At 38.6% G+C, this 20,209-nt stretch overlaps 1 protein-coding gene across 6 annotated transcripts in view; it reads right to left on the bottom strand.

Annotated features, from left to right (window-relative positions):
• SEMA6A (semaphorin 6A) overlaps positions 1 to 20,209 on the bottom strand; it is a 228,145-nt gene that overhangs the window by 39,398 nt on the left and 168,538 nt on the right. For 3 of the 6 annotated variants that reach the window (XM_089491896.1, XM_089491926.1, XM_089491903.1), the window contains 7 exons: positions 19,029 to 19,184; positions 15,175 to 15,351; positions 13,506 to 13,646; positions 12,925 to 13,005; positions 11,556 to 11,614; positions 4,068 to 4,088; positions 3,876 to 3,926 (listed from right to left, as the gene is read on the bottom strand). In XM_089491896.1, the coding sequence (XP_089348022.1) occupies positions 3,876 to 3,926; positions 4,068 to 4,088; positions 11,556 to 11,614; positions 12,925 to 13,005; positions 13,506 to 13,646; positions 15,175 to 15,351; positions 19,029 to 19,184 (686 nt within the window). The remainder of the gene's footprint in view (positions 1 to 3,875; positions 3,927 to 4,067; positions 4,089 to 11,555; positions 11,615 to 12,924; positions 13,006 to 13,505; positions 13,647 to 15,174; positions 15,352 to 19,028; positions 19,185 to 20,209) is intronic. The other 3 variants (XM_089491911.1, XM_089491932.1, XM_089491920.1) reach the window with 2 other exon arrangements.

Here is a 20,209-nt window from a genome sequence, read left to right as displayed (position 1 = left end):
CACTGCTCTTCCTGTGTTGTTATTATTATACTGGCAAACAAATGTCACTTGTAAATGTATAACCACAGATGGAAAACAAGTTTAGGAAAAATGTTTTGGTACTACTGGGACTGGCTATGTTACAACTGATGTGTGAAAGTTAATTGATTCTCTGTATCACACTAGTGAGAGGTTTATCACACTAGTGAGATTCCGCAGGACAATGGGAGTTAAACTAAATTTAAACCAAAGAAAACTCGGAAATGCACAAAGTTCATCCCACAACGTCACAGTTAACATGAAATAATGCGAAATTAATCCAAACGCAAAGCAGGGAAAACCGGTAGCTTTTTACTTTCAATCTGAAAGTAAAAAAGCTGCCATTTTTCTCTGCTTTTCATTCGGATTAACTTCAGTTATTTCACTTGGGCAGTCCCTAGTGTGATAAACTAACCGAATTAACAAGTTTGGTTTAAATCTGAATGTACTTTAAATCGCATTTAACTCCCGTTTTCCCACGGGATCTCCCCTAGTTTGATAAAGCTCTTAGACTTGTATGGATTTGGAAAGCTCAGTTCTATTTCATTGTTCTTCACCTGTTGCATAGTAAGGGGAGAACTAGCATTTAAGAGGGAAAGAAAACAACATGTTTTCATCAGAATATGCTGCATATTTGTGTGCTCAATTCTCGTCTCACTAGCGATCCTAATTGTCTAGTGTGAATGTCCACCAAGTTGGTTTTCTCCTCAGCTTGGTTCGGTTTCAGTTTCAGAGAGGCGTAGTCAATGGTGCATCACAAAAAGGAGAGACAAAATTGTGTCCTAATTTTACACCAAGAGCTTCTACCATTCAAGAGTCAACAATTCTAGGCTAGATGAACAATATAGGTTTTCAAATCAAAGATGCCTATAAATAGAGGGCTGTCTTCTGTAAAGTGGAGACATGGCCAATCTATTTCAAGGTATGGCTGAGTGGAAGATTACTTGAAGGATGTTTCCTAGAGCAAACCATCAACCTGGAGAAAGACTTAAGCATCCCCTATTCTCAGCCATTTTATTCCTACTAGTGTTCACTCTGTCTTTCAGTTATTTTGACAAATCTGAGGTTGGTATAGTAAGTTTACCAGTTCAATGGACAGCCATGTTGACTATAAAACCAAAATCTAAGTATGCTTATGATATCTCTCTTAAGCTAACCAGAAGACTCAAAATTCATTATGCTAGCTTTTGAAGCCCACTTCCTTCATCAGGCAAAGATGATAAAACACCGCAGAGGGAAGAAAAATGCTCAAGATGTTATGAAAAGAGGATCTACAGAGGGCTTGGCATAAGCTGAGCAAACTTGTGAGACTCTAACAACATTATTTTTCTTTCCCTCCATGCTTTACTCCATGTTTGCCTAGGCTTCAAAGGTAAGTATGATTACTTTTATGCTTTTTGATTGTCTTCTAATGAAGGTGTCAACACAATATGTACTTTGGATCATCTTTACCAGTGTAACATTGAGTTCAGGGATAGGTAACTCAGGAGCTCTAGAAGGCAACTTTCTGCCCCGGGACTCTCTAGGGGCTGCGCAAGTTGCCCAAAAACATCTCCTCAAAAAAGAAAAAAGAAGAAGAAGAAGCAGTCAGAAGTCTACTTCTGATTTTGAAAGGCATACATAGAGAGTGTGTTAAAAAGTGTGGGGCCGCTGAAGCCTTTTAAAAACGTAATCACTGCTCCTGAGCTATCACTGGGAGACACTGTTATGGAGAGGTACAGAATTCCAGGAACTTCTTTAGATTTTATGGAGATTTTACAGAAACTCAGGCTCCATCTGCCCTGCAAAATCATTGCAGATTGACACCGGTTTAACTGCTATGGCTCAATGATATGAAATTCTGGGATTTGTAGTTTTGTGTGATATTTAGCTTTCTTTGACAGAGAACTATTGTGCCACAACAGACTACAAATCCCATGATTCCATACAGTGGAGCCATAATAGTTAAAGTAGTATCAAACTGTATTAATTATCCAGTGTGGCAGCAGCCATAGATATGTAAATTTAATGTTTAATAGTATTATGATTTTAATGTGATGCTGTTAAAATGCTAGAACATATCAACAATAATATGGAAGATATAGTGATGGCTGCTATTTTGGAAAACTTTAAAATGGGACTGGTTACATTTGTAGAGAATATTAAATGGCTACTATTAATAATGAGTATATTCCTTCTAGGACCAGAGACTTTGGAGATTATCGCATATCGTTCTCAGAACGTTCCGAGACGGAATGTTCTGGGAATGGATATTACCGCACTGAGGAAAGTGGAATGTGATGGGAATGAGATGGGAACGCATTTTACCGCACAGCGCGTCCCTTTTTCTTGAGAATGTTCCCAGAACGTTTTGCTGTAGCACATGCGTATTCCATTTTGTGGGCTGTGTACTGACGACGTCTCCACTCTGTGGTTGTTTTGACTCCGTATAACTTTGCTAACATTAGACAGCTCGGGAGGGGAAGTTGGCGCTGCTCCCAGGAAACAGGAAAAAGGGAGGCTTGGGGCTTGAAGCTCGCCTCTCCTGAGTCCTTCAGCTTACTGAAATCCCCCACCTCCCTTCCCCATAGAAATCAATCTAAAAATGGAGTTTAAAAGGAGCAGAGGAGAGCCCTATGGGTCTGCATCTGAGGAGGCAGAGGTTGCTTGGCTATGGGGATGCCCTGCCATCTCTCTCTCTCTCTCCTCTTTCCCCATAGGAATCAATCCAAAAACGGAGTTTAAAAGGAGCAGAGGAGAGCCCTATGGGTCTGCATCTGAGGAGGCAGAGGTTGCTTGGCTATGGGGATGCCCTGCCATCTCTCTCTCTCTCTCCTCTTTCCCCATAGGAATCAATCCAAAAACGGAGTTTAAAATCTCTCCCAGTTGCAGACCCATTGGGCTCGCCTCTGCTCCTTTTAAACTCTGTTTTTGGATTGATTCCTATGGGGAAGGGAGGTGGGGGATTTCAGTAAGCCTAGGGACTCAGGCCGGGAGAGTGCTTCTCAGCCTCACTGACCCCGCCAGAGCTTGTCTTCCCTCCGAAGGGAGTCTGAAGATTCCCTTTGGAGGGAAGGAAGGCAAGCCCCTATAAAACGTTGGGGCATCATCTGGCAATAAACATTTTTGCATGCTCTAGGACTTTGGAGGACTAAAGAGAAGGGCATTCTTTCAGCCAATCAGGAGACAGAGGAATGAGGGAACGGCTTTGGGAATGGATAAGAATACTGCACAGACCTCTTTTGGAATGTTCTGAGAACGTTACAGCTCGCTGGGAACACATCTAATCCGTCCCCTCCCTGGAACACATGTGGAACACATTGGGAACGTTCTGGGAACCCAATGGGAACACATACATGTGGTATACTTAAATGCGTTCTGTTCCCATCGGGTTCCCAGAACATTCTCAGAATACTGTGCGGTATTCTCCAGTATCTCTTTAGATATCAGTCTCTGAGGGGCATGAGTTGGAGAATATAAATACATTTGTGTATCCTGCTGAGACACATTTCATACTAGATTACATGCACAAATTCTAATCCACCATGTTTCTTCTTGAATTTTGTTTTAAATCACAAGGTATGCTTCCAGACATCAGAATTTTTTCCAGGAAATAATGATGTCCTGTCTCCTAATATCCGCCTTTTAAAAAGTTATATAGTGCAAACCAGCTATTTCATTAATGTTGCATTAAGATGAATTAAAGGACAACCTTGGGGAGGATAAGACTGAAATATTGGTGCTACAAGGAACAAGATGAAGTCTTGTATCAGTTTAGTGAACTAGGCCCCAAAATGACAATGGAACTATCTACTTTAGGTCTGAAACTAACAAAGGAATCTGGGGAAGATTTTTTTTTAAAAAAATCCAAAACTGACCATATACTGCTGTATAAGACATTTCATGATCTGATGAAGTAGTTGAAATGTCTATGAAAAAATAAATTAGGGCACAATATTAAAACAATAAAAAACATGGAAATATTTGTCAAGATTGTAAAACATATGAATCCTCCAAAATTGATCAGCACAGACAGGTATTAAAACAGTGTAACTAGGGATGTTCCTTACCATTCAGTGCTACGAACGAATCTGAAAAAAAAGAGAGAGGGGAGGAAGGGGGAGGGGAAAGAATTATTTCTAATATCACTCTGAGTTCTCTAACCACGAAGCCCAGTATACATATTTTCTACTTTTCTTTCAGATTGTGGCAATGTCTACTAATTTGAGCTGATTATCTCATATAGTTTTATAATATTTATTGTTGGCATCTTGCCTTAAATTAAAGCTTGATGTTTTGCAAAGAGAAGCATGCTACTCTTGATTCTAAAGGACAGTGTGCACCGAGCCTGGTTACTTCCCCTTTCTATGCTGCACTACACACCACTCTGGAGGGTTCTCCAACCCTCTACAGTGGCTGATTGCTAAAATGGGCATTTGAGCTGAGTGTGTTTATAAACAGAGGCTTTAGTCATAAACAATGGGATACAATGACAATAAGGTTCTCTTTGCATGAGTAAATTTAGTTTAAGAGAAAAGGCAACAAGCAATGGACAAACCACATGAATAATCTATTAAAAGAACAAAGGGAATGCTAACAAAGGTAAAGGCAGGTTTATATAAGGTGCCACGGTAAAGTCTGGTGGGCTACTTGGGCCTTCTAAAGAAATGAGTCTTGTGCGTACTACTTATAACTAGCTCTATGCATAGGAATGAATCTCAGTGTATAAGACAATTTTAGCATTTCTTTTAGATTGAAAGCCTGCAATATTATGGTCCCTGAGCATGATCTCCATAGAGTGAAAGATCCCACTCCCAGCCCTTATAGAAAGCTCTGAAGCACCTGCTTCACCAGCATCAGGCTTGGCATCCCGCTAGTGACATAACACTGGTTAAGTTGTATAATGCCTGTGGAAGTGAGGTTCCACATATGAAACTATTGTGCACAGAGAAAACAGACTACAAATAAGCATTGTGCTTGAGGTGGTGTAACAGGATGGTTGACAATGTGCAATGACAACCACTATACATGTGTTGTGCTACTTTGGTATCAGAAGGGTAGCAATGGGGGAAGGGTAATTAGGGCTTTGCCCCCCTAAAATAAGAATTTTGCCTCCCAATGAAATTTTCCTTCGTGCCCCAAATTTCTAGCATTCCAGAGAAGGAGACTTTGAAAATGGTTCACAGGCAGAACTCTTCTGTTTGCAGTGTTAGCATTCCCTTGATAACTTTACCTGTCCCCTTCCTTTGGATGCCTGAAATGTATTTCTAAATGGTCAACTGATATTTTAAGTTACTGTAATGCTAGACATTTGGAGACTGGAAGAAACTTCATATCATGGGGGGGGGGGGGAGAAATCTTATTGGGGGAGCAACACACTCACCCCCACCCCCACCCCGATAGCTGCACCTCTGGTTGGTATTCCTTATCGGGTTGTGCAATGCAAGGGTAGTATAACTCCATGGGTGGATATTTACTCCACACTGAGACAAAGTTGGAACCCTGGAACTCTGGTAGCAATTGTGGCAAAGAAGTGTGGTATGATGGCCAAAGTGGGAGAGGCTTTGGACCAGAAGAAAGCTGGACAAAACCCTACTTCTTCCATTTTTCTACTCTGCAGGTATGGGCTCGACTGGCCTTGGAATTTTTTGGAATTCACCTGCACCAACAGCAGAGTCCCTACTCTGCTCTGTATGCTGGTTTTACAAAAAAGTCAATTAGTTTAACAGCTACCATAAACTAACTCATTTGACTCAGCATAACAAAGTGGGATCCTATAATGTTGTGGAGAAAGATTAATCTCTGAGATCATTACTTCTTATATATTTAAACTGTTATATTGCAATGCCCATTTAAATGCTCTCATTCAGTTTTGGTGGAATTCATAACAAAACATTCATCTGGAGAACAGTATCCTCTGTTTAAACATAGGTGCCAATGAGAGTGAGTAATGCAATGAAAGATGTCATGGTTTCTAAATCCAGTGGGGAAAAACAGTGAATGCCAGGGAAATTATTAAGGTGCCATCATAAACTGGGAGAAAAATATTTTGTTGGTGGACAGATCAGCAGAAGCAAACTCACAGTATGGCCTAGTTGTTCAGTTACAGGACATAATCATACCAGTGCACAGAAACATGTTTAGAGGGAAAGATTCATGAAAGGGTTTAACATTTATTTATTTATTTGAACAAGATGATAGTGAAGAGAAATAAGGTCACTCAACTGGAAAACATACTTCAGAAGTTAATGAATACATAATATGAGCACCATGCTACTTATGGGGGAACCCAAAATAGTATTTCATGTGAATTAATATATGTTACTTGCTAAGCTTCTGTGCTTTTATTTTATGCACTGCTATCAATGGTAAGAAATGCATACAACAAGATGGCTGCTTGGTACCAAGCTTGGTGTACACAGTTTTAATCTATGCAGTATGCACTACAATCTATATAGTGCACATAAACATGTGAAACCTTCCTCATTATTAGGCCAATAAAAACACATTTTAAGTACACCCAAAAAATGATACTATTTTCAAATCAGAAAGGTAGACTGTGGCAACTCAAGGCACTTCTAAAGTAATCTCATGAGCCTCAGCAGACCTACTCAATAGACCAACTAAGGGTGTCTATTTTATGTTGACATTGACATTGACATTATGTTGACATTATGTTCTGTCATGTCTTTTTAGATTGTAAGCCTGAGGGCAGGGAACTGTCTAATTAACCATTTGTAAGCTGCTCTGAGAGTCTTTGTGGCTAAAGAGTGGAGTATAAATACTTTCTTTCTTTCTTTCTTTTTTACTTATCACTTCTTTCCCCATAAATACTTGGCTACAATCTTGTTTAAAAGCCAGGAGTGATAATCATCCCCCATATATATAACACATACACACACTCTCTCTAAATAAATAAGTAAATAAATAAATAATTTAGCACCCCTGAACTCATTATTATAAGTGAAATTTATCTTTAGATTAATATGTTTAGTATTCAAGACAGAGATATAAACCCCTAAGTAAGTTCTCCCAAATTCAGTAGAATTGACCTTTAAGTACTTGTCTCTTGAAGCTCTTCCACACTTCAGAAATAAAGCAGTCTAATACCACTTTAACTGTCATGGCTCCTTCCTGTGGAATCTTGGGATTTGTAGTATGGAGAGGTATTCAGCCTGGTCTGTCAGAGAGCTCTGTTGCCTCACCAAACTACAAATCTCAGGATTTGGTAGGACAGAGTTATGTCAGTTAAAGTGGTGTCAAACTGCTTTATTTCTGCAGTGTGGATACACCTTGCGATGGAGCTGGATTGTTTAAAAGGTATCACCACATTCTTTTTTCCTCCTCAGTTAAATCTCGTCTTCTCCTTTTCTTTCTCCTTCTCCTTTAACCAATTAAAGGCAATTAAAGTTATGAGGATAAGGATATTTAAGGTGAGTTGAAGATGCACCTTGAATTATCCTTAACCGCTGCTAAAGGAATTATGATATGGCCGCTTTGTGTAAAGCCTTGGCACAGAGGCAGTAATTTAAAAGACTTCTGGCATATGAGCTTCTAAATGTTTCTCCTGAGATTAACACATAGAGGCTGGTTTTAAGAGTTAGAGAAGGTTACTTCTTCAATGTAGTTCATGAGTTCTAAACATTAAATAATTGGCCATGTGTGTGTTTTTTATCTCTAGGGGTAGATTCTGTTCTGATAGCTTTACATTATCTTGATTTCTTCTTACTCAATGAGAATGCTGCTGATCCTTTCATGGTTTCTTGAGGGGCCAGAGACTCTGAAGGCTAAAGATATCAGAATAAGGGGAAAACACACATTTTGACTCCTGCAGAGGGAAATTTGGAGCAGGAAAGAGGCAAAGAATGAAATAATGAGTCTCCCCCCTTAGCAATTTCTCTTTTAGTTTATAAATGTCATTAATCTGGTAGTATTTATATGATCAATTTACACATTTGCAGTCATACAGATTATTTTTGTTTAATAACAACAAGTTGTTTAATTTTATATTCTAAAAAGTCATTTTCAGTCTTCTCAAGATCAAATGATTTCGGGACAGGGATAGTGAAAAATAGCTATTCAAAGATGTATGCCTTAACTTCCTTTGATATTCTACATATGTTATTTTAAAAATTAATATGGTCTCAGAGGAGAGGAATCAGTAAGTTATTTCATACAAATACAGGTTGAGGGTCCCTTATCTGGAATTCTGAAATATGAAATATTTCAAAACCCACTTTTTTCATTGGTGGCTGAGACAGTGACATCATTATTTTCAGATGGTTCAGTGTACACAAACTTTGCTCCATGCACAAAATTATTTAAAATATTATATTAAATTACTTTCAGGCTATGTGTATAAGATGTCCATGAAACATAAATGAATTTTATGTTTGATTTGGGCCCCGTTGCCAAGATATCTCATGTGTATATATGCAAATACAGGTATTCCAAAATCCCCAAAAATCTGAAATCCAAAACACTTCTCATCCCAGTCATTTCGAATAAGGGAGACTCAGTCTGTACACACAACTAATACTTGCCCATCCCCTGAATTTTGGGCTTTTTCTCATGGATGAAATGACCACAGCTCCACCACCCACACAATGTTTTAGCCAGTCAGTTAAAGTTTAAGAGGCTCCTTCTTGTCCCTATTACATTCCCCCCTTTATCTACTGTGTTAGAGACAAATCTTGGTTTACCCACATTACAACAAGTGAACTCCTCTGAATGGATATGTAGACCATGACAAAATCTAAACCTACTTCACTGAAGAAATCATGTTTTTATTTAACACAATATTGAACAAATGTACATTTTTAATAAAACTTTGTAGCTGTAATCTGATTGTGAATACGTGTTGGTTGCATCCTCAAAATGAGGATAAAGATAATTATAAAGAGACTCAAAATATACTCATCCCTCCACATTTGCTGGGCTTAGGGGCACAGGACACCTGCGAATATGGAAAAACTGCAAATAACAAAAGCACTATGTTTTTATCTGAGAGAACACCTCTTCAGGAATCTCCAGGTCCTCCAGTACAACTTTGTGGTCAACATCTCCCAGACATTGACCATAGAGTTGTGCTGGAGGAGCTACAAATGCCTAGTAGAGTGTTCTCTCTAGGAATCTCTAGGTCCTTCATTGAGACCTTTGCTTAAAGTTGACCACAGAGTTGTGCTGGAGGACCTAAATATTCCTAGAGATAACATATAAATAAAATCCATGAATAATCAAATCTGAAAAAGTCAAAGCTGCAAATGTGGAGGGATGAGTGTATCTCTCAAAACTTCCTTCTAAAGTATAGTTTTTGTGCCAGTTTACAGTTTCAATCTACCACAATTTTAGGGAACTTTTTCATTTGATAAATGGCACAATGCAAGATACTATTAGCGGGGCTCTTCCAGCTCTTAAAACATTTTTGATGTAAAACATTTAATTTCAATTTAATTTCAATGTTAGCATTGAAAAAATATTGAAAATATTCTTGTTTTGGCATTCCTGGCTTCCACTGTCAGATGCTACCTTGTATATGTCCCCTAATTGTGTAGAACATTGTGTGTGCAGGATGGTAGTTGCTGCAAAACCACAAGGGCTGTCATAGTTTATTTGTGGTGGCCATTTTTTGCTTTCAGGATAAAAAAATAATACATAATCTAACATTGACCTCGCCGACACCTAGATATCCTATTACATAACTAAAATAACAAAATAGAACATGGAACGCACTTCCCATTGCTCAAATTACTCTACATTCAGAGAATTTTCTTGTGTTATGTCTTGAGTTTGTTTCTTTCTTAACAACTAGTCCTTCGGTCATTGTATACAAAAGTGATCCCTACTAGTTTATTATTAAGAGAAAATAAGAGAGAAGACATAAAAGGAAATTTATCAACTTTCACCCTAGTCTCTTTAGGGAACACAAAATTAGTTTTGTTATCCTTCTATTTAAGTAAACTATTCTTTTATGTAATTTCCCCCATCCGTCCTTACATGTTAGTACTTGTTACCTTTATATCAGTTTTCGTTTTTTAAATTCTTCTGTACCTTTTTGTTTAACCTTATTCTAAAGTTACTTTGTTCTCTTAACTATCACAGTCAGGATATAACTTATAATAAGGTCTTTATATGATTAGACAGAAGCTGCTAGATAACCCAGAAGCTATTCTAATCCCCTAATATAGATTATGAATTATACATGTTTCAAATTAACATAATATTTCCCCATTTTTCCTTAATATAAGTATAAAGTGGTTGCCATTCTTCTTTAATTTGGTCTTCACTTTTTCCTTTCGCCCAGGAAGACATTCTATCCAATTCTGCCGACTCAAAAGATTTCATTAACCATTTCTCCATAGAGGGGGCCTGATTTTGTTTCCAGAATCTCGCGTACACAATTCTTGCACATGTAAATAAATAAAATAACAGTTTTCTAATTTTTTTCTGTACAATATCGTCAAGCATACCTAAAAGGCATATCTCAGGAGTAAAAGGGATTTGAATATTCATCTCTTTAGTAATTATTTTATAAATACCCAACCAGTAATTCTTTGCGATCTCACAGGACCACCACATATGATAATATGTTCCGTTTGTTTTTAGGCACTTCCAACATGTGGGATTTGCATTTCTATAAATCAAAGATATTTTATATGGGGAGAGATGTGATGTATAAGTGTTATTGTGGTTTTGGTGGTATATGTTTGTTAAATTTTTTAAAAATAATTTTTTTTAAAAAAAAAGGATAAAAAATAATAATGGAGCAGCAGACATTTTCTCCAACACCCCTAATGTTTCAGAACTATTAAACTTCTAGGATATTTGGGATAAATCTATGATGGTGAACTATATCTATTTATATTTTATTTTATTAACAGATGACTGGTGCCAGAACATTCCCCCACCATCTTCAAATATAGAGTCCAGGAGAGATGTCAGGATCTCCCAGGCTTCTTGGGCCCTATCAGGTGCCTGAGTATGCCTCATGACAGGAAAAATGGCAATTTTCAAACCAACCAACATCTCCCCCCCCCCCCCCCCCCGGTGTTGATGTAGCAACTGATCAGGGTTTCAAAGAACTCATTCTGTGTGACAGTGACTGATGTTTCTACTATGAAAACATTTTCACTCCTTACAGGAGGGGGAAAAATCACCAAAAGAGGACCAAGCATTTCATGTAGAAGAAGTGAACTCCCCCAACCCCATCGCAGCACAACCCTACTTCCTATTTCTGAGTTCAGAAGTACTCACCTCTATTAACTTGGTTCTGACACACAATTCTGGTAAGATCTATAATTAAATGACCTTCAAAATTGGGTTTTATTTCCAATATAATTGACATTGAAACAAGAGGAATTTTTAGGACCACATTTCCTTGAATGCTACCCTTGCTATTTCTTCTTTTCCTTCTTTTAGGTATCCTTTAGGTACTGTTTCCACTGTTATTAAGATCTTATCCCTCTACCATTGCTGATTTTTGAACTGGCAGCATTCAAGCAAGTACAGAAATTCTCTAACGTAAGATAAAACAAAACAGTAAAAATACTTTCACTTACTTTGGCAGTCACCCAGGCCTTCAGTATTGCCATGTTCTATGTCCTGCTCAAATGCTAGTCTAAACACAGAAAGAGACAGTATTATGTGAATTTATGCACTTACAAGCCCCATCACATACAGGTCATAGAGGCTAGAAGAGAAAGAAAGAAACAGGCAAAACCAGTTAATATTTGCACAATGCAAGTATAAGAGGGCCCTCTTACTTTACCCTTTCCTGTTGGTCCTTTGTGTGTATCTGTGTCTGTCTGTCTGTCTGTCTGTCTGTCTGTCTGTCTGTCTGTCTCTCTCTCTCTCTCTCTCTAGTGTGTATGTGTGTGTGTGTGTGTGTGTGTGTGTGTGTATGTGTGTGAGATCAATCTTTTGAAATGAATGTCTACAAGGGCTCTGTCTGTCAGTAAGGGCCAAATAATATATCTTCCCTTCATCCTCATGGGGATCAGGACAGATGACGCAGAGGCCCAATCCCAAGTTCTGGTGTTTATTGTCCTGAAAATGTATGGCTACTTCAGCACCAAACCCATAGTATACCATCCTTAAACTGAATTTAAAATTTACCCTTTGCTTTGGAACTTCCCAGAAAATCTGGAGCCCTCTGGAGTGAAACTGGGTGGCTGTTTACTATGTGTCCCACTGACACTGGCATGAGTCAATCGCTCAGAGGTCAGAATAAGGCATTTGGCTATGTGATCAATGTTGGCCACCTAATTTTCAACCTCAGAGGGAGCAACATGTGCTGCTGGCAACAGCGGTGGGTGTCACAGCAAGATTTACATGCAAACAGTTGCTCTCCTTCAATCTGGAGTGCCCAGGTAATAGGAGGACTTCAGGGCAGCTTTGGTACCACAATACTTTGGGCTGCTCCCAGAGTATTCCATACAGACACTGTCCGAGTATAGTTCTGCTGAGAATTTTCCCATTGGTTGAAAGATGGGGATGCTTTTCACAGATTTCTTGTGAAGCAGCACCACCTCCCGCTATGTTTCAGAGAGTACTCAGTGTTTCATGGGACCCAGGGCAGTTCAGAGAACTGGAAAAGGTCACTTGCCCTTCATTTCTCAGCCAGTAAAAAAATTCTGCTGGATCAATTTCTAAATATCCTAAAAGATATCCTAAATGTTAAATACAGATGGGGACAACTAAAACAACGCCATTGCTTTTGGGGGCAGGCCATGTTACACATACATACAGCCTAAACAAAATGAAATTTGCATTAACTGTGCTATGGAAGCAGAGAGAATTGAAATGAAGCAGGCATTTATTACTTTTCTATTATTGCCTGTTAGTTTTCACTAAAGTGCCAAGCTGTGTCCAAAAGCATACTGACAACACTGTTATTAAAACTGATAGGCAGAGGTAATTATGACTTACGTTGTTCCAGCTAATAGCTGCATGCATGTCCCACTTTCCTTCATCCATCCACAATATGGGTCCCTAGAAGCTATGCAGGCCCTTATTAGAAAAGAGATGTATAGATTATTCCAGAATTGCTTGCATTCAGTATTTCAGTGTCAGTACTAGTGTGTCAGTATTAGGCTGAGTTCCTCTACTGCACAAAGTAGCATAAAAGTTCTTCAAGTGGAACAACGCCACATTTGTCCTCTCAATTCCCCACCCCACCCAGACTCTCTGTTTAGCTGCTGTCGCTTCCTACAGGCATTCATTGGCTGTTGGAGAGCAGGGAGATCAGAAGACCATCTGGTTATGTCCCCAAAGCCAGATGCAGGCCAATGACATCATCCATTAAGATGCACTGGGGGCCTCCAGAGATGAGTCTTGGGGAGTGGGCTTTAGCTGTTGTGGAGGGAGGGTTACCATCCTCCAGAACAACCAAAAAAAGAGAGAGATTTACAGATGTACAATTGGATTCATACTTGTGTATGTCTCTAACAAGATGTTAGTGTTGAGAACTGAATTAAGATTGAGAAAAAGAAATGCCAAGGTATACCTACTTTTTGCACTTGCCATGGCGATCACACCTTCCCAGGGGAACCCTTATTAAACAGTTTGAAAATGCTACATAAAGGGAACTGCTTCGTTTGTCCAACTGCATGCCCATAATTCTCTTGTCTTCTACTCCATCATAGCTACACCTGGTTTAGGGAAGAGAGAAAAGCAAGGTCCATCATTCTTGGTCAATTCAGTTATGGCACAATATTTCTAGGTCTCAATAAAATCAGTTAGAAATATTCAGCTTAGCAGGGGAGGCATGTACACAACCCAGCTATTTCTTTAGATGATATACTAATCTTACAATATTTAAGCCAATAGATTGTTTGCTGCAAGATGCCTTACAAACAAGGAGATATTTTCCAACTAGAGGCACCTACTATAAAAGTCTGGCTGAAGGAAAAAATAAAAGAAGGGGAAAATAATCTATCCCTAACTCCTCTGCCTTACAGGTTGCCATACACAGCATGCAAACAACTCCTGCATTGTCAAGTAGTATCAAAAAGGCACAGTAAAAGTTGGGATAAAGAAGAGTAAAATTGCCTAAACCAATCCATTACCCAAATAAACATGACTGTTGTCAAGAGATAAGAGGATGGATCCAGCTTTCATTGGTGGAGAAACACAGGAATCTGCCTTAAACTGAGTCCATCTTGCCCAGTACTGTCAATTCTGACCGGCAGTAGCTCTTGAAGAGTTCAGAAGAAATGCTTTTCTAGCCCTATCTGAAGATTCCTCATATTCCCTGGTGTCCTTCATCCAAGTATTAACCAGGCCCAACTCCACTTCACTTCTTAAATCAGACAAGGGGTGCATCTGCACTGTAGAAATAATGCAGTTTGACACAACTTTAAGTGCTGTGATTCCATGGAATTTTGGATTTGTAGTTTTATAAGATCTTTATCCTTTTCTGCCAAAGAATGCTGGCATCTCAAAAACTACAAACTCCAGGATTGTGTAGAATAGAGTCGTGACAGTTAAGTGCTGTCAAACTGCATCATTTCTGCAGTGTAGATGCACCACATGTTGGCTTATCCAAGGCAGTATGGTGGAAACCTTAATGAATGACTCTGGCATGAATAAATAAGGAGAGGGAGTGGACCCAGTTTGTAGCCTGACTAAACCTCCACTCCTACACCTTAGCCTTCATTTAGATGCATTTCACAACTATTAAGCAGTATTTTCATTATCATACAATGCTGACATGATTTAAGATGCTATAAGAAATCTTATTTCTTTTTCATTGTCACAGATTTTATCCATTTTGGGGTGTGGTTACTGAGATGTACAGTGATTGTTTCAGTGGGAAATGATCAGCTACCAAAACTCCAAAAACTGTAATTTATTTGGGGACGAGCAGATGGCTATTTGAACAAGTTCCATTTCCTACCAATTATTTTTGGTGTGTGATGTGTGGTGATAGTGGTTGTAGTGAGGATGTAATTATTTCTTGGAATGTGTTGATCTTGGTTATTTTTTCATGGTGAAGTTAAATGTCATAAAAACAAGGAAAGAGAAACATATATTTAGAATTCAATAATAATAAAGCAGTTCCTTTAGGTATTTTCCTTGTGGAAGTCACACAATAAGTGGGAATTCAGAATTAAATTTGTATGCGTGCACGCGCACGCACACACACATATATATAGAGAAAGAACCAATGGTACACACTTTTCAGAATTGTAAATGCTCATCTCCTCCAGGAAAAGGCTGTCATTTAGAAAACCACTGGTTCCTGTCCTGACCAAGAACTTCAAAATTATTCCCTTCTCTGATCCAAGAAAAACCACAGTGTGATTCCGATTTGGTCCAGCAGCGTTATCCACAGCAATTTTGGTCAGGCGGTATCTGAAAGGACAGCATTACAGATTTTAATTAAGTTTTAATGTGGATTCCATATTGGGAAATATTAAATATATATAAGATAATAAATACACAGGTAATAACCATATTAGTTTGTCATTTGTTTTGGCATTCTTTTCACTTTATACAGGTAACTATTTAGTAATTTTATAAGGAGAGTTTACTTATTCATGGATAAACACAACTTCTTAATTAAACCATTTCACCCAATAGACACAGGCCTAAACTGGACCAAAATGGAGCCAAAAGTAAACTGTATCAGTTCAGTCACCTGGAGATACACGTGTGAAGCGAACCAAGCTATGGAGTGTTTGCCATGGAGCTTCCATTGGATGGAAGAAACAGAGAAATAAGGCTTTGCTTTTGGCACAACCCTAGTATACTTTTTTCAGGAGGAAGGGGTCTTCAGGTATTAGAATCTATTTTTTAATGGCCCCCATATGCATTAATGTGTTCTGTTAACCCTTTGCTTTAAAGGAATGGGAAAAAGGCAACATTCTGTTCAGCCACAGATATTTTCAAGCTCTGATGTGTATGTCATATAAACCAGGGGTGGGGCCTGTATGACCTGCTAGAGGTTGTTGAAATGTTACTCCTCGCATTCCTAACTACTGGCTATTCTGGTTTTAATAACTGGGAGCTGCACTTTAAATGCTTTTAGTGGGCCACACAATTCCCACATGTATACATACAATCTATGCACAAGTGTGGTTTGGATGTATGAAGAAATAATGCACAAATCAGCCTGCAAAACAAAGCTCACATATCATCTGATCTGCTTTACAGATAATTTACAGATTCTGGAGTCTCCTCATTTATGTATCCTCAAAAAGGACCCCCCCCCCCCCATCATTTCTTCTTATGCTGACATAGGATTATTGGGAAGTGAATTGTTTTCTTTAAACACTTGTGTAAACATTAGAGCTGTTCTTAACATATCATATCCTGACATAAATCAGCATGTCCTGGAAACATCCTGGCAGACAGATTTAATATCCGATCAACATTTCCTTCAGCTGTCTGATATATTTACACAGAGGTTTCTACTGAAGTAATTATAATGTAGACTCAAAAGAAAAACTTTAGAATTATTTTTGAGTATTTATTATGTTTTTAAACCACCGAATACCTTAAGTTCTCCAATTGGAATACAATTTATAAAATACAAAATAGCAATAAAAATGACGTCACCAGCAGCAAATATAAGAAAAGAATAACATCACAAGCAGGGAAAAACTGCAAATGTCTATATGCAGTGAAATCAGTTCCTAACATGCTTGGGAAAAAGAAAACATCTTTTACTTGGGACTGAAACATGCATAATGTAGGTGCCAGGTGGTTCTCTCTATTCTGGAGATAAGAGTACCACCACAGAAGAGGTCCTTTCTCATACAGCCTTGATTTATTTGGCAAGGGCACATGGATGACTAAAGTTCCCCTGAAATACTAAGGCAATTTCTGTATCCCTGTCTTAATCCACAAGAATTTAAACACTACCTTTGAATGCAACCTTAAACTCATTTACCTGGGTGTAAATCCCAATGAATTTAGTCAGACTTACTTCTGAGTAGACATGTGAATAGACATAATCCAAAATTATGATAGAACTTGTGGATATATCAAGGGAAAAACTCAGGGGCATGTGACAAAGGATCTCGTGAGGAAAAGGACAACGATGCCAAAGAACTTACAAAATTCTGGCAGGCATAACTGTTTGTGCTCCCCCTAAGGCTGGAGAGATGAGGAGGGAACCACAGTATATGGCAGCTGTGCGATGTGTGGGGGAGGCATCCAGGCAAAGGCACCCAGGCAAAGGCAGGGCTAAGAAAACACACGTATGTCCAAAAGGACGAAAAGGCAAAGTAAAAAAAATGGTGACTAAGGCCTGATACAGACGGGCAGAAAGGAGTGCCTAGGCACCACCCCTTTCTGATCCACACGGAGGCTGCAGCAATCAAACACTGCAGCCTTGCTCCCAACGGATTCTTTTTAGGGCGCATGTGCGGCACCATTGGTGCCCACATGTGCGCTGATGATGTTTGCACGGTGTGGTGCTATTTGGACACTGCGCTCGCGTACGTCATCATGACGGCCCCTGTGTAGATGAGCCATTATGGCATGGTAGGGCTCTGGAGTGTGTGGATGCTCTGTTCTCCAAAGCCTGAATTTCACTGGGCCTATGTTAGCAGGGATTATAGCCCTTAACTTTGATGTGATAACTTTGCCTGACTTTAATCAAGAAAAGCTGACAAACATACACAAATGTCTTAGAAGATTATCAGATGGGGATAAGAAACTCGAGAAAAATGGAATGTTCCTATCATGATTGCGCAATAGCATGAAGATTTTCATAAGATGTGGCATTCATCCTGCACTGCTCCCATTTACAACTTGCAATGCTTCTGTAGCTTCTTATTCACAGGGAATCCCCAAAAATAGCTTGCCGGTAATGCTTCATTTCCGCTATCACGAAGATGCAGAAGCTAATAACACTTCATTCGTGCTATCATGGAGCAATCTGGGACCTTTTCCCAGAGTGCATTTAGGTACACACAATTCATTTTCATTGCTAGGATCGGGTTTGGAGTGGATTTTTATATTATTTTGAGGTGTAGGCACGATTTTCTTTGAAGTGGATAAAAATAATGTTCTGAAATATATCAATTCTATGAATTTTATCTTGTTCTGTTCGGGACATAACCATGCTTCTCAGACATGCACAGTTGTGCCAAAACAGTAGTGCATGAATCATTTGATAATACTGCAATAATGCCACCAAAGTGGATGTATGTGGAATGCAACTGCATTTCTCTATCATTTTTATCTTGCATGATTTTTATGTTGCATGATCACATGACTGTGTGAAAATTTAGATCGCTATTGTGCTATTCTTCCATTATCTTTAAACAGTGTGGTTGTTGTTCTATTGGCCCTGTTGTGATAATCTCTTTATTCAGAACCTTCAAAGCCTGAATCTTCTTGGTGTTCTTTTCAGGGGAAGTGTCAAAGAGCTGCCACTGCTACCATTTTCTGGCTCAGGCATTCAAAAAGTTCTGAAGTGGTGGAACAGTAGAGAAAGTACTGGGATTGTTGCTTCATTTAGGTGTTCCCAAAATGAGCTAATCTCATCTTTCACCACTCTTCTCAAAGAAGGGTATGGTTCCTTTTTAAATATGAGTTAAATACAGTTCTTACATTGACCAATGGGTAAGTCAACCCAGGGTTTTTTGGGTTCATTTTTTCACTAAAATTTCTAGACTCATTTCATGAGTATATACAGTAGTTTACAGAGATTGCACTGGAGTACGTCTGTTCAGGATTTCAGCATCCTGAATAATTTGAAACCATCTATAGACTTTGTTGTATCCGTTATCATTTCAGACTCCAAAGTATTTTATGAGAGTGTTTTAAATAGAATCAATAACAATATAGATTTTGGGAGGCTATGCTCTTAACACCCCTGTAAAAAATTGTCCACTTTTTTTCTTTGTGTTTCTAGTTCTTTCACCAATTTCCACTCCAAGTCCTGGCTAGATTATCAAGAATGATGAGAGACATGTCTATGAAATTTCAAAAAATGTGAATGAGATTCTGTTAGGAAATACATTGGGAGCAGTGCTGGGGAGAACCCATGAAAGGAATCTGATGGAAAGCTTATTTACCTGACCATTGTCCGTAGAAACCATGGCTTGTTGACAATTGATGGTACTGCTTCATCCATGAGAGAATGTGTTTTGATGAAGTTTAAAGTGTCATCTGGAAATTCACTGGAATATGTGTACTTTTCAAGTGATGTAGAACCAGCACAGGAACCAGGCCTAAATTAAAAAGGGGATGAGAGAAGATTTACTTCTTTTGTACAACTATTCTACAAAAGTGTTTTTAAAAGCATCAGTTATTAAGTGAGAGTGGGCCTGAGGCTTTGTAAAAAAAAAATAAACAATGAACAATGTCCCCAGCGGAGGCATTCTTAAATTTCCTTCGGGCCTAGTGATTCCATTGTACAAGTTTAGCATTCAGCACTTGGTTATGCATTATCATGGGAATACCTGATTTATGACCATTACTGCACATAAATTTCCTAAGCAGCTTATGAAGTTTATAAAATGCAAGTTCACAGTTCATCGATCTACATAGAACCCAATAAACACATACAGAGTTTGGCAAGGTTCTGTTCATTTCTTAAACATGCTCCAGATTTACTTCTGCCAGGCTCTCAGTTTTAGAATTAAGAGCCCTTTACATGTAATTTGAAAGGGAAATGTTACATTTTTTTCCCTGGAAGTGTGAAATAAAAGCTGCTTTAAAAACACAGCTTGGAGGGTGAATTCAGCCAACATAAGAGTAAACATCCTCTTTAGTATGGCTCCCAAGAACATTTTATTTTTTGACAAGTATGAAAACCCAAGCTTTTTAAACATGAATCTGCAGAGTCCTTTAATAAGACACAGTATTATCTGTCTTGGATAACTGGAAGACAAATATGCTCAATTTTTTCCTGGAATCTCCCCAGTACTTTCATGGACGCAGGGCCAAAACAGCCACATACTGGCAACAGAAAAATCTACTTTCTTTTGCTATGAAGCCCGACTATGTGGGTCCTCTTCTTTACTATTTATTGTTGTGTACAATAGCTCTGCTTCTTCAGAGTTCAAACTATAGATGAGATACTGAAGTTTACACAGTGCCTGCTAGAGATGTGTAGACTGAGGAACTGCCAGTAAGGTTTAATTAATTAATAGCCATGAGCCAAATTACGAAATTGTGCTTTGTTGTAATGAAGCATTATTTGAAGAATTTTATTTTAATAAAAACCACAACTAGTAGCAAAAGAGGCATAAAA

The sequence above is a fragment of the Sceloporus occidentalis genome, unplaced genomic scaffold (assembly GCF_023333645.1).
Source record: "Sceloporus occidentalis isolate IW3139 unplaced genomic scaffold, rSceOcc1.0.p SCAF_1, whole genome shotgun sequence".
Lineage (NCBI taxonomy): Eukaryota > Metazoa > Chordata > Lepidosauria > Squamata > Phrynosomatidae > Sceloporus > Sceloporus occidentalis.
This window is presented reverse-complemented; position numbering and strand designations above follow the sequence as displayed.